Source organism: Oncorhynchus mykiss, chromosome 8, assembly GCF_013265735.2.
Source record: "Oncorhynchus mykiss isolate Arlee chromosome 8, USDA_OmykA_1.1, whole genome shotgun sequence".
In the NCBI taxonomy this organism is placed as follows: domain Eukaryota; kingdom Metazoa; phylum Chordata; class Actinopteri; order Salmoniformes; family Salmonidae; genus Oncorhynchus; species Oncorhynchus mykiss.
This window is the reverse complement of record NC_048572.1, coordinates 7082677-7098293: the sequence shown is the minus strand read 5'-3', so window position 1 is coordinate 7098293 and position 15617 is coordinate 7082677. Positions and strand designations below refer to the sequence as shown.

General features: G+C 44.4%; 1 protein-coding gene across 1 annotated transcript in view; it reads left to right on the top strand.

Annotated features, from left to right (window-relative positions):
• The window catches only part of sipa1l1 (signal-induced proliferation-associated 1 like 1), a 234241-nt gene that overhangs the window by 136232 nt on the left and 82392 nt on the right, over nucleotides 1–15617 (top strand). The window contains 4 exon segments of the mRNA XM_036986820.1: nucleotides 3381–3569; nucleotides 5112–5286; nucleotides 8884–8987; nucleotides 12112–12269. Coding sequence (XP_036842715.1) covers nucleotides 3381–3569; nucleotides 5112–5286; nucleotides 8884–8987; nucleotides 12112–12269 — 626 coding nt within the window.

Here is a 15617-nt window from a genome sequence, read left to right as displayed (position 1 = left end):
TGAACTTGCACCCTTCCTAGTCCAACGCTCTAACCGCTAGGCTACCCTGCCACCCCAATGTCTTCAAGTAATGATGGACTTACATTACATTCTTTTGCTTATTTGAGCTGTTCTTGTCATAATATGGACTTGGTCTTTTACCAAATAGGACTGTCTTCTGTATACCACCCTACCTTGTCACAACACAACTCATGGATTGGCTCAAACACATTAAGAAGGAATGCAATCCCACAAATGAACTTTTAACAAGGTACACCTGTTAATTGAATTCCATTCCAGGTGACTACCTCATACCTCAACCTCCATCCTCCCCTCTACCTCCCTCCATCCTCCCCTCTACCTCCATCCATCCTCCCCTCTACCTCCATCCATCCTCCCCTCTACCTCCCTCCATCCTCCCCTCTACCTCCCTCCATCCTCCCCTCTACCTCCCTCCATCCTCCCCTCTACCTCCCTCCATCCTCCCCCCTACCTCCCTCCATCCTCCCCCCTACCTCCCTTCATCCTCCCCTCTACCTCCCTCCATCCTCCCCTCTAACTCCCTCACTCTCTCCAGTTCCTCAGACCCTGCAGTAGCATAACCAGTCATTTCAATTATTGAATATTGAATGTCAGGGTCAGCAATGCTCTTACAGTTGTGTAACTAATTTACAGTAATATAACCTGTTTAAAGTAATATAACCTGCTTACAGTAATAGATGTTTACAGTAATGGATGGTTACAGCTATAGAACCTGTTTACAGTAATTGGTGATTACAGCTATAGAACCTGTTTACAGTAATAGGTGGTTACAGCTATAGAACCGGTTTACGGTAATAGGTGGTTACAGCTATAGAACCTGTTTACAGTAATAGGTGGTTACAGCTATAGAACCGGTTTACGGTAATAGGTGGTTTCAGCTATAGAACCCGGTTTACGGTAATAGGTGGTTACAGCTATAGAACCTGTTTACAGTAATAGGTGATTACAGTTATATAATCGGTTTACAGTTCTAGTTGGTTACAGGTATATAACCTATTTACAGTAATAGGTGGTTACTGCCATAGAACCGGTTTACAGTAATAGGTGGTTACAGCTATAGAACCGGTTTACGGTAATAGGTGGTTACAGCTATAGGAACCGGATTACGGTAATAGGTGGTTACAGCTATAGGAACCGGATTACGGTAATTGGTGGTTACAGCTATAGGAACCGGATTACGGTAATTGGTGGTTACAGCTATAGAACCGGTTTGCTGTAATAGGTGGTTACAGCTATAGGAACCGGTTTACGGTAATAGTTGGTTACAGCTATAGAACCGGTTTGCGGTAATAGGTGGTTACAGCTATAGAACCGGTTTGCGGTAATAGGTGGTTACAGCTATAGAACCTGTTTACAGTAATTGGTGATTACAGCTATAGAACCTGTTTACAGTAATAGGTGGTTACAGCTATAGAACCGGTTTACGGTAATAGGTGGTTACAGCTATAGAACCTGTTTACAGTAATAGGTGGTTACAGCTATAGAACCGGTTTACGGTAATAGGTGGTTTCAGCTATAGAACCCGGTTTACGGTAATAGGTGGTTACAGCTATAGAACCGGTTTACAGTAATAGGTGGTTACAGCTATAGAACCTGTTTACAGTAATAGGTGGTTACTGCCATAGAACCGGTTTACAGTAATAGGAGGTTACAGCTATAGAACCGGTTTACGGTAATAGGTGGTTACAGCTATAGAACCGGATTACGGTAATAGGTGGTTACAGCTATAGGAACCGGATTACGGTAATAGGTGGTTACAGCTATAGGAACCGGATTACGGTAATTGGTGGTTACAGCTATAGGAACCGGATTACGGTAATTGGTGGTTACAGCTATAGAACCGGTTTGCTGTAATAGGTGGTTACAGCTATAGGAACCGGTTTACGGTAATAGTTGGTTACAGCTATAGAACCGGTTTGCGGTAATAGGTGGTTACAGCTATAGAACCGGTTTGCGGTAATAGGTGGTTACAGCTATAGGAACCGGTTTACGGTAATAGGTGGTTACAGCTGTAGGACCGGTTTACGGTAATAGGTGGTTACAGCTATAGGACCGGTTTACGGTAATAGGTGGTAACAGCTATAGAACTGGTTTACAGTAATAGGTGGTTACAGCTATTGAACCGTGTGTACAGTAAGACGTAGTTTGCAGCTATATAACCTATTTACAGTAATAGGTGGTTACTGCCATAGAACCGGTTTACAGTAATAGGTGGTTACAGCTATAGAACCGGTTAACGGTAATAGGTGGCTACAGCTATAGAACCCAGTTATGTGACAGTCATAGAAACAGACACTGTAATGGTGGTCTAATAGCTGCTGCCTTTATCCCACCCCCTCTTCTCCTTTCCTATTCTCTCCACCCCCCTGCTCGCTGCTATTGGAAGGTGTGTGTGTGTGTGTGTGTGTGTGTGTGTGTGTGTGTGTGTGTGTGTGTGTGTGTGTGTGTGTGTTGAGACCGCGTCACAGGATAATGGTTAAGACCAGTGGTGTTGTGGGTTCTCTCAACCAGCTGAAGTTCATCCCTGTTAGTTCATTTAGCCCACAGGTCTCAGTCAGAACGTCTCACTAAAAGCTACAGTACACAACAACATTACATTTTATTATACATAGTGACATTTTGCAGAATATTATTGTCTTTCAACACCCAATGCCACTGTACAGTACCTCTCAGTGACACACAATCACACACAGGGGACTTGACTCTGTGTGTCTACTGAGCGTTGGACTAGTAACCAAAAGGTTGCAAGTTCGAATCCCCGAGCTGACAAGGTACAAATCTGTCGTTCTGCCCCTGAACAGGCAGTTAACCCACTGTTCCTAGGCCGTCATCGAAAATAAGAATTTGTTCTTAACTGACTTGCCTGGTTAAATAAAGGTTAAATAAAAAATATAGAAAGGTCTCTGTCATTCTATAATGTACACTGTCCGTCCACTGAAGTTTTCTTTGGCCTTAGATAGTGTTCTCCCCTCAGGAAGTTAATTTTAGCCCTAAGTGCCTCTACTGTAAGTGAACAGTGAGGAGAAGCCAAGGCCACACACTTTCTCTCTCACACACACACACACACGCGCTGGTGTCTCTATCTCATTCGCTCGTTGTTGTTTTTGTTGACCATAGAAGACCGTGAAGCGCTAACCGTTGAGAGGAAGACGTTGGAAGAAAGCTGCTCTCTCTGTGTCAACCTTTTTCCATAAGTAGTGCACTTTAAATGCAATAGGGAGCGATATTAGATAAGATCGGTTTTGGTCTGAACAGGCCCCAATCATCTCCTGGCTGATCTAATAATGAATCTGTCTCCTCTTCCTGTTCTGTTCTCTTCTCTCTTCCTCCTCTTTCTATTCCGCTCTTCCTCCCTCTAGCTCACCACCCTGCGTGGGTCTATCCTGGAGGATGCGGTGCCATCTACCTCAAAGCACGGCCTGGCGCGGGGTCTACCCCTCAAAGAGGTGCTAGAATACCTGGTACCAGAGCTGAACGCCCACTGTCTCAGACTGGCTCTCAACACACCTAAAGTCACAGAGCAGCTGATGAAGCTGGACGAACAGGGGGTAAGGAGGAGGCACTACAGTACACACAGACACCAGGGGATAAGGAGACAGCACCTCAGTACACACAGACACCAGGGGGTAAGGAGACAGCACCTCAGTACACACAGACACCAGGGTGTCTGGAGACAGCACCTCAGTACACACAGACACCAGGGGGTAAGGAGACATCACCTCAGTACACATAGACACCAGGGGGTAAGGACACAGCACCTCAGTACACATAGACACCAGGGGGTAAGGAGACAGCACCTCAGTACACACAGACACCAGGGGGTAAGGAGACAGCACCTCAGTACACACAGACACCAGGGGGTAAGGAGACAGCACCTCAGTACACACAGACACCAGGGGGTAAGGAGACAGCACCTCAGTACACACAGACACCAGGGGGTAAGGAGACATCACCTCAGTACACATAGACACCAGGGGGTAAGGACACAGCACCTCAGTACACATAGACACCAGGGGGTAAGGAGGAGGCACTACAGTACACACAGACACCACAGTACACACAGACACCATGAGGTAAGGAGGAGGCACTACAGTACACACAGACACCAGGGTGTAAGGAGACTGCACCTCAGTACACACAGACACCAGGGGGTAAGGAGACACCACTACGGTACACACAGACACCAGGGGGTAAGGAGGAGGCACTACAGTACACACAGACATCAGGGGGTAAGGAGACACCACTACAGTGCACACAGACACCAGGGTGTAAGGAGACACCACTACAGTACACACAGACACCAGGGGGTAAGGAAACACCACTACAGTACACACAGACACCAGGGGGTAAGGAGACACCACTACAGTACACACAGACACCAGGGGGTAAGGAGACATCACCTCAGTACACACAGACACCAGGGGGTAAGGAGACAGCACCTCAGTACACACAGACACCAGGGGGTAAGGAGACATCACCTCAGTACACACAGACACCAGGGGGTAAGGAGACATCACCTCAGTACACACAGACACCAGGGGGTAAGGAGACATCACCTCAGTACACACAGACACCACCTCAGTACACACAGACACCAGGGGGTAAGGAGACATCACCTCAGTACACAGACACCAGGGGGTAAGGAGACCGTACTACAGTACACACAGACACCCTCTCCTCTCTTGGTTTCTGTGTTGATGGGAGAAAGCTTGCTTTTATCTGTCTGGTTGTTGGATCTGTGGATCTGTGGTGGCTCCGGAGAGGAAGGAGAAAAGGGAAGCATTTAACACTTTTCAGACAGAGGGACTGTCATATACTCTGTTCTCTCCCTCTCTCTCTCTCTCTCTCCCCGTCTCCGTCTCCGTCTCCCTCTCCGTCTCCCTCTCCGTCTCCGTCTCCCTCTCCCTCTCCCTGTCTCTGTCTGTCTCCCTCTCTCTCTCCCTCTCTCTCTCTCTCCCTCTCCCTCTCCCTCTCCCTCTCCCTCTCTCTGTCTCTGTCTCTGTCTCTCTCTCCCTCCCTCTCTCCCTCTCCCTCCGTCTCTCTGTTCTCTCTCCCTCTCCCTCTCTCTCTGTCCCTGTCTCTCTCTGCAGTTGAGTTTCCAGTTGAAGGTGGGGGTGATGTACTGTGCGTCGGGACAGAGCAGTGAAGAGGATATGTACAACAATGATTCGGCAGGTCCTGCTCTGGAGGAGTTCCTTCAGCTGCTGGGGGAGAGGGTCCGACTGAAAGGATTCACCAAGTACCGAGCCCAGCTGGACACTAAGAGTACGTTACCACACACACAGTGTTATCTCCCTCTATCTCTCTCATGCCCAGCTGGACACTAAGAGTACGTTGCTACACTATATACACATTCCCACGAACTGACTGCTTTCACTCTATATAAAGAGGGGAACATGCTAGAGCTGGGACGAGAAACCCCAAATGATCCACACCGACCGTACTGATCACTTATTGCAGGCATTTTGCTGATATCGTTCATTACAATAAGTAATGATTCATATCTTCAGATTCATATCTTCATTCCGACCTTGTGCCATCCCGGAATATTAGGTAATACCGGCACTGAACACAAGAGGCGCTATTTTCCAACCCCACTGAGCCCTCTGTTATGCAAAGATTAGCAATGCTAACAAACTACATGTAAAATCCTATAGCGAATGCTAGCTAAATGCTAATGGGCATATTGTGAACAATTTATACAGTCAGGACACTGTCCTATATTTTCAGGACAGATATCCCAGCTCATAAAGTAACTCACAATGCTACTCACAGTTAGCTACATACACAAAACAAATATTAAACACCAAGGCTCTTGATCCAGGAGGGGATTCTCTGCTGTTACAAAGAAGGGCTTGATCGCAAGAAGCTAACCACTTAGCTAAGCTAACTTAGCTACAATATTAGCAAACCAAGTGGACAACTGCAGAGCATTTAGCACATTTTACACAATTAAAATAATAGATATATTATTATGATATATTGTCTGGCGCCTTCTGCTCAACAGTGAATGACTCACAATGCTCCGGGCTCTGGTCGTCGTGTGCTTGTACTTACCTGTAAGCTTCATAACTTTAAATAATGTGCCCGGTGAAATGAAGATCATGTTGACTGCAGGTATTTACTTAAAAAGTATCTACAAATATTCAAATGTATTTAAAATACTTTAAAAAATAATAATAATAGTTTAAACGATATTGACGGTATTGAAAAACCATCCCGTTGCTATTTCCAAATACCTCGGTATATAAGGTATATATATATATAAGTATACGGTATGTATAATATGATATACTGCCCAAGCCTAGTGGCAGTTTAAACTACATATATTTTTAATGTAATGTGTCACCCAGCTCTAGAACATTCTGTGTAAGGGTCTGCGTCAGACAGACAATCTAGACATGAGGCTGTTATATACAGGAGAGATGATGGCAGTTGAAACAATAACACATTCTTACACGTCTTAGTTTTCTCTCTTAGCGGACTTCTCTTGGATCCATCCCCTCTATACCACCTATAAGGACTATGAACCTGTCTGTCTAACTCTAGTTACTGTCTGTCTCTCCTCCAGCTGACTCAACGGGGACCCATTCCCTCTATACCACCTATAAGGACTAGGAACCTGTCTGTCTAACTCTACTGTCTGTCTCTCCTCCAGCTGACTCCACAGGGACCCACTCCCTGTACACCACCTATAAGGACTATGAACCTGTCTGTCTCTCCTCCAGCTGACTCAACAGGGACCCATCCCCTCTATACCACCTATAAGGACTATGAACCTGTCTGTCTAACTCTACTGTCTGTCTCTCCTCCAGCTGACTCCACAGGGACCCACTCCCTGTACACCACCTATAAGGACTATGAACCTGTCTGTCTAACTCTACTGTCTGTCTGTCTCTCCTCCAGCTGACTCCACAGGGACCCACTCCCTGTACACCACCTATAAGGACTATGAACCTGTCTGTCTAACTCTAGTTACTGTCTGTCTCTCCTCCAGCTGACTCCACAGGGACCCACTCCCTCTATACCACCTATAAGGACTATGAACCTGTCTGTCTAACTCTACTGTCTGTCTCTCCTCCAGCTGACTCCACAGGGACCCACTCCCTGTACACCACCTATAAGGACTATGAACCTGTCTGTCTAACTCTAGTTACTGTCTGTCTCTCCTCCAGCTGACTCAACGGGGACCCACTCCCTCTATACCACCTATAAGGACTATGAACCTGTCTGTCTAACTCTACTGTCTGTCTCTCCTCCAGCTGACTCCACAGGGACCCACTCCCTGTACACCACCTATAAGGACTATGAACCTGTCTGTCTAACTCTAGTTACTGTCTGTCTCTCCTTCAGCTGACTCAACGGGGACCCACTCCCTCTATACCACCTATAAGGACTATGAACCTGTCTGTCTAACTCTACTGTCTGTCTCTCCTCCAGCTGACTCAACGGGGACCCACTCCCTCTATACCACCTATAAGGACTATGAACCTGTCTGTCTAACTCTACTGTCTGTGTCTCCTCTAGCTGACTCCACAGGGACCCACTCCCTGTACACCACGTATAAGGACTATGAACCTGTCTGTCTAACTCTAGTTACTGTCTGTCTCTCCTCCAGCTGACTCCACAGGGACCCACTCCCTCTATACCACCTATAAGGACTATGAACCTGTCTGTCTAACTCTACTGTCTGTCTCTCCTCCAGCTGACTCAACGGGGACCCATTCCCTCTATACCACCTATAAGGACTATGAACCTGTCTGTCTAACTCTACTGTCTGTCTCTCCTCCAGCTGACTCAACGGGGACCCATTCCCTCTATACCACCTATAAGGACTATGAACCTGTCTGTCTAACTCTAGTTACTGTCTGTCTCTCCTTCAGCTGACTCAACGGGGACCCACTCCCTCTATACCACCTATAAGGACTATGAACCTGTCTGTCTAACTCTACTGTCTCTCTCCTCCAGCTGACTCAACGGGGACCCACTCCCTCTATACCACCTATAAGGACTATGAACCTGTCTGTCTAACTCTACTGTCTGTGTCTCCTCTAGCTGACTCCACAGGGACCCACTCCCTGTACACCACGTATAAGGACTATGAACCTGTCTGTCTAACTCTAGTTACTGTCTGTCTCTCCTCCAGCTGACTCCACAGGGACCCACTCCCTCTATACCACCTATAAGGACTATGAACCTGTCTGTCTAACTCTACTGTCTGTCTGTCTCTCCTCCAGCTGACTCAACAGGGACCCACTCCCTGTACACCACCTATAAGGACTATGAACCTGTCTGTCTAACTCTAGTTACTGTCTGTCTCTCCTCCAGCTGACTCCACAGGGACCCACTCCCTGTACACCACCTATAAGGACTATGAACCTGTCTGTCTAACTCTACTGTCTGTGTCTCCTCCAGCTGACTCAACGGGGACCCATTCCCTCTATACCACCTATAAGGACTATGAACCTGTCTGTCTAACTCTACTGTCTGTCTCTCCTCCAGCTGACTCCACAGGGACCCACTCCCTGTACACCACCTATAAGGACTATGAACCTGTCTGTCTAACTCTAGTTACTGTCTGTGTCTCCTCTAGCTGACTCCACAGGGACCCACTCCCTGTACACCACCTATAAGGACTATGAACCTGTCTGTCTAACTCTAGTTACTGTCTGTGTCTCCTCTAGCTGACTCCACAGGGACCCACTCCCTGTACACCACCTATAAGGACTATGAACCTGTCTGTCTAACTCTACTGTCTGTCTGTCTCTCCTCCAGCTGACTCAACAGGGACCCACTCCCTGTACACCACCTATAAGGACTATGAACCTGTCTGTCTAACTCTACTGTCTGTCTCTCCTCCAGCTGACTCCACAGGGACCCACTCCCTCTATACCACCTATAAGGACTACGAGGTGATGTTTCATGTCTCCACCATGCTGCCCTACACACCCAACAACAAACAACAGGTATGGATAGTTATAATTGACCAACGTTGAGATTTTATACAGGCCCGAAGACTATTAGAACAAACTAAACAAAATTGTTAATTAAATAAATTATCTGGAGAGGTAGAAAACTCAATGATCAAGTCCTTTAAAACAATGCTACTGACTTTTTTTGGGATCTTATCGTCCTTTAAAATATCTTAGAAATAAATATAATTACAGAAATACAGCCTGTTTGATGCATTTTGCATCATAGCCGGTATGGCTGTATTTGGAAATTATATATCTTTATAAACTTGATTGCTGACATGCAAAGCATTTTGGGACAATATCACCAATGGACTAATGAAACAAATACAGAAAGATAATTTTTGGTTGGGATTTTCCTTTTAATGTTAGAAGATTTTTTTTTTTTTTTGAAAACCATATTTTTTTCCCCCCACAAATGTTTAATCACAGTGCAGTTATCACAAAACATATAATTTTCCTAACTAGACGATCTGGGGAAGGTTGTGTGATAGGCTATGAAGATCTGGGGAAGGTTGTGTGATAGGCTATGAAGATCTGGGGAAGGTTGTGTGATAGGCTATGAAGATCTGGGGAAGGTTGTGTGATAGGCTATGAAGATCTGGGGAAGGTTGTGTGATAGGCTATGAAGATCTGGGGAAGGTTGTGTAATTTAAAGGTAGCAGAAAATAACCCGCATGTTGGGTCAATTTCCATTGACGAGCATTGAATGAGAGGCTAACAGCACAAAATGTATATTTACATAATATGTAAATAAACTTCTCAATTCACATTAGCAACGGGAATGACACGAGCTGAGAGAAGGTTTGGGTGATGTTCTTGCTTCACAGCTCAAAAGTGCCAGAAATGTCACTGTAGCAAATTATTAATTTATATGCAAGCAACTACTTCATGTATCTACCATATTACATACACTCTTGATTAATGCAACAATTCACAAACGTGCAGACATTTACATGGTTTATTTTCTCTTCCAGATACTCATTAATTTAGCAAGACAATAACACAGCCAAGTGGAACAGCTGCTAGCTAACATGCTAACATGCTAACATCAAGCGAACAATGCTTGCTTCATCAAGTAACTTCAGCATTGCGAAAATGAACATTTACCGCTCTCATACGAATATAAAAGGTAATATTCTCATACAGTGTCAGTCATATTATATAGAGCTAGGTAGCAAGCTAAACAAAATGTCTGCACTCTGCATCCTCACACAGCTAACGTTAGCTGAAGTTGGCAAATTAGTAGGCTAAGTTAACTGGCCAGTTAGCTGAATGCTAACGTCAGCGAACGTTAGCTAAACAATAGTTATATTGCATTTCGGCCCACCTTAGAACAAACCATTGTTTCATTTCAACAATATCATGCAAATCAACACATTTAAAAAATATAATTGTAATTGAAAAATTCACTGAGCAGTTGATTTCCTGCTTGCTTTTTGCGTTGGAATAACTTAGTGTTCTGAAAATCCCTTAAAGCTACGGCGTCAATTTCAGAGTACCCGCCTTTAACTGCAATTTCAGATAAAAACTCAATAGGAAGGATACCCTCCTATACATTTCAACTGTTTCAAAAACATTGCTCTGCTATTACGATTTATACTATATACTTCTCCTCTGTTTTTGGTGCCCTCACTTTCAGCCTGTGAACAGCGTGAAGCGAACCCATGGACATGAGCAGATAATTATGTGTGACCTTGTCAGGGCGAAGTGATCTCAATATCACGGCCTATTCATTGATGACAGGTCCTGCTTTACTGAAGTTGCGAGGCATGACAAGCCATGAAATTGCGAGATACAGTTGTGCATATGAAAACCATAACTGGCACGCAGATCGCTAGAAATGGTAAGATGAATTGGCATTCCGCATAGGAAAGGTTGCTGACTCCTCGTGTAGCCTATTAGCGGCAACTTCAGGAGGGTAATGGCAGGATCTGTGACAGCCAGCAGAAAGCGGGAGGAGAACGGTTGGGGCTCAGGTTGTTTTTTTCCCCGTTTTTTTTTCTGCTTATCTAGATCTCTGGCTCCCTCTTGAGTCATTTTGTCTTATTTCATCCAACAGTAAGCTTTTAAGCATCAGACAAGCTCAATGCATATAGTTGATTTTATTCAAATGTATATGGAAAAATACACGTTTAAAAATGTTGGCCAATCAATTTACAGATGATTTTCGGTCGACAAAGATTTTTGTTGTTTTTGGGGACAGCCCTACTATACTGTGCCCCTCCCCTCTCTCCATCTATTGCTGTCTCGCTATGAAAGTAGCGAGTGTTTGTGGTCTTGGAACTAATCAGTCTCCTCCGTTCCCAAAAATACAGACACTTAGGAGTCGATTCCTAGACAAATTTAATCTTGACACTAAGAAATGGAGGTCGACACCGGAAGTCGACGCGCAACGAGTCCATTATTGTGGACTCTCCACCGCTACGTCATCGTCGTTAACAGATGGACAAATGGCAAGAGACAGCAGCGAAGTCTTGTATGGCAACACTTTGAGAAGTTAAATGAAAAGGAAATGTAGAAGTGGAATTGTGGATCAGTAATGGTAGTACAGTAATGGTAGTACAGGTACAGTAATGGTAGTATAGATACAGTAATGGTAGTACAGTAATGGTAGTATAGATACAGTAATGGTAGTACAGGTACAGTAATGGTAGTACAGTAATGGTAGTAGAGTAATGGTAGTACAGGTACAGTAATGGTAGTATAGATACAGTAATGGTAGTACAGTAATGGTAGTATAGGTACAGTAATGGTAGTACAGTAATGGTAGTATAGATACAGTAATGGTAGTACAGTAATGGTAGTATAGGTACAGTAATGGTAGTACAGTAATGGTAGTATAGGTACAGTAATGGTAGTACAGTAATGGTAGTACAATGCTTAACCATGTGACCGGGACGCACCGTGAGACCCAAACTGTTGCTGGCAGCAGCTACATTGTGAATTCACATGGAATTGTATTCATTTTTCTGACCATTTAATTGCAGAATAAAATAAGAGAGATTGTCACATCCCTAAATAGATTATTGAAAAAGTGACCATCTTCTTGTCCATGTGTTTACCTTGAGAGTTTTCCTTTGCTGTTTTCTCTAACCAATTTGTCTACATTTCCCAGCTCCTGAGGAAGCGTCACATAGGGAATGACATAGTGACCATCGTATTCCAGGAGCCCGGGGCTCAACCCTTCACCCCTAAGAACATACGGTCCCACTTCCAACACGTGTTTGTAGTGGTGAGAGCACACCAACCTTGCTCTGACAACACCTCCTATAGGTGAGTGGGAACGTCTAATGCACGCATGACACACACACGCACGACACACACACGCATGACACACGCACAACACACGCATGACACACTGAGGCACTGAGCGGAGACACACTGAGCGATTGTTGGGGTTAAGAGCTGGCAAGAAAGGCATTTCGCTGCACCCATCATACTACTATGACTGACCCTGTAAAACAACACCTATCATACTACTATGACTGACCCTGTAAAACAACACCTATCATACTACTATGACTGACCCTGTAAAGCAACACCTATCATACTACTATGACTGACCCAGTAAAACAACACCTATCCCACTACTATGACTGACCCTGTACAACAACACCTATCATACTACTATGACTGACCCTGTAAAACAACAACTATCACACTACTATGACTGACCTTGTAAAACAACACCTATCAAACTACTATGACTGACCCTGTAAAACAACACCTATCATACTACTATGACTGACCCTGTAAAACAACACTTATCACTCCACCAATCCGGTGTATGTCACAATAATACACATTGCATAAATTTTATGTACATAATATGGTTGGGCGGTTTTCAGATTTTCATATCGTCATACTGTCCTTCTCTCATCCCGGGATTTATTGTATTACCGGTTTAGTACACAAAGGGGCGCACCATTTTAAAAAATGTAAAAAAAATAAATAAAATACAATCGGTTACCAGAATGCTAACAAAATTAGCACACGTAATAGTGAATTTTCATGGAAGCTGCTAGCTCAATATGATAACGAGCGCAAACTAAAATAAACGAAATGCAAAGACAGGAAATCCAGCTCATAATGTTCTACATATATGGGTAGGAGCTACCGAATGTCCTTTTTGGTGCGTTTGGACATTTTACGAGCGAATGTGAACGAGAGACATTGTGCAAATGAACACAGTTTTGACGCATGCTTGTCTGAAGGAAGAACAGTACTGGCTCTGGAGCAGGATGTCTCCACGCAGTGTCTATGTGGAGTCTGGAGTTGCTTGGGAAACAGGCCTTCCTCCTCTGCTCGAAGAAGATGGGAGGGGGGGAGCAGAGGGGCCGAGAACAGAGAGGAGAAAAAAAACTTAAGGAAATGAAACGATGGCAGTGGCAGCAGTACAGTTAACCCATCCAAAGGGCTTTGACTTCTCAAACACGGCAGAAACACAACATGGGGTGATGCCTCGTCACCTTATTAATTCAGTAACTTCGATACCTACCAAGTTAAACTTAACCTGTTGAGTTAACGCAGAATTCTTCATTTTACAGGGAGAAAAAAAGTTAAAACCTGTAAGAAATGTCTTGCTGCGTTTTTGTAAACACAGATCTAAAACGCATCTTATTGTAACTTCCTGCTCGGCATCAGACACATTTTGTGCTTCAACTGGGATGAGAATCGATGGCGTTGTATCAGCAGACAGCGCTCTGACTGATGTGTAGCTTCTTTCTTCAGCTACTTTTCTCCATGTAGCCAGCCTACTTTTCTCCATGTAGCCAGTCTACTTTTCTCCATGTAGCCAGCCTACTTTTCTCCATGTAGCCAGCGTACTTTTCTCCATGTAGCCAGTCTACTTTTCTCCATGTAGCCAGCCTACTTTTCTCCATGTAGCCAGCCTACTTTTCTCCATGTAGCCAGCCTACTTTTCTCCATGTAGCCAGCCTACTTTTCTCCATGTAGCCAGCCTACTTTTCTCCATGTAGCCAGCCTACTTTTCTCCATGTAGCCAGCCTACTTTTCTCCATGTAGCCAGCCTACTTTTCTAGATGTAGCCAGCCTACTTTTCTAGATGTAGCCAGCCTACTTTTCTCCAATAAAATATAAGATGAACTTTAAACAAAGTGTTAGGAAATGTAGCTGGCTACATACTTTCCATGATGAACATTAGAAATGTTATGGGAGTACATGCATAATGGGTCTCGAATGCATAATTTTTTTTGCAAAAATTGTAAGCTCATTTACTGCCTGCAAGATAGCATTGCACTTCTATTGTCATCGGCCAATCAATTTACAGATGATTTTCTGTGCTCTGTTGCACTACTGTATATTCTGTGAAGGGAAACTATAGTTGCATATCTCTGATCTCTCTCTATTGAAGAAAACAAAAACACTGTTGAATTTCAATATAAAACGCGACCCTTGTTAATACACAGCCAGACTCACCTGCTACCTTTTTCTCCTGTTGTGCTATTTACAAACCAACACGTGACTGGCGCAACAGTTCTAGCGAACTGTGGTAAGCTTCATAAAATGTGAAATGAAGAACACGATCTGCTTTATCTCAACGTAAAAAGTAGAGACCTTCAGTCAGATAGTAACTTATACCCTGGTATACATTCGAAAGGGGTCTGAATACTTGACTTTTTCCACATTTTGTTAGGTCACAGCCTTGTTCTAAAATTGATTAAATATTTTTTTGTTTGTTCATCAATCTACACACACTACCCCACAATGATAAATAATTTTTTAAAACATTTTTTACAAAGTATTCAGGCCCTTCACTCAGCACTTTGTTGAAGCACCTTTGGCAGCGATTACAGCCTTGTCTTCCTGGGTATGACACTACAAACATGGCACACCTGTATTTGGGGAGTTTCTCCCATTCTTCTCTGCAGATCCTCTCAAACTCTGTCAGGTTGGATGGGGAGTGTTGCTGCACAGCTATTTTCAGGTTGGGTTTGATTGGGTTCAAGTCCGGGTTCTGGCAGGGCAACGCAAGGACATTCAGAGACTTGTCTCAGAGCCACTCCTGCGTTGTCTTGGTAAACCTTTGCCCCAGGCTGAGGTTCTGAGTGCTCTGGAGTAGTTTTTCATCAAGGATCTCTAACCCTAACCCTAACCTTAGACCCACTTCAGTTTGCATACCGCCCCGATGCAATCGCCAACACAGCCCTATCTCATTTGAGCTGGTCCGACCAAGCTGACTCCACACTCCAAGACTGCTTCCATCACGTGGACTGGGAGATGTTTCGTATTGCGTCAGATAACAACATTGACGAATACGCTGATTCGGTGTGCGAGTTCATTAGAACGTGCGTTGAAGATGTCGTTCCCATAGCAGCGATTAAAACATTCCCTAACCAGAAACCGTGGATTGATGGCAGCATTCGTGTGAAACTGAAAGCGCGAACCACTGCTTTTAATCAGGGCAAGGTGTCTGGTAACATGACCGAATACAAACAGTGCAGCTATTCCCTCCGCAAGTCTATCAAACAAGCTAAGCGCCAGTACAGAGACAAAGTAGAATCTCAATTCAACGGCTCAGACACAAGAGGCATGTGGCAGGGTCTACAGTCAATCACGGACTACAGGAAGAAATCCAGCCCAGTCACGGACCAGGATGTC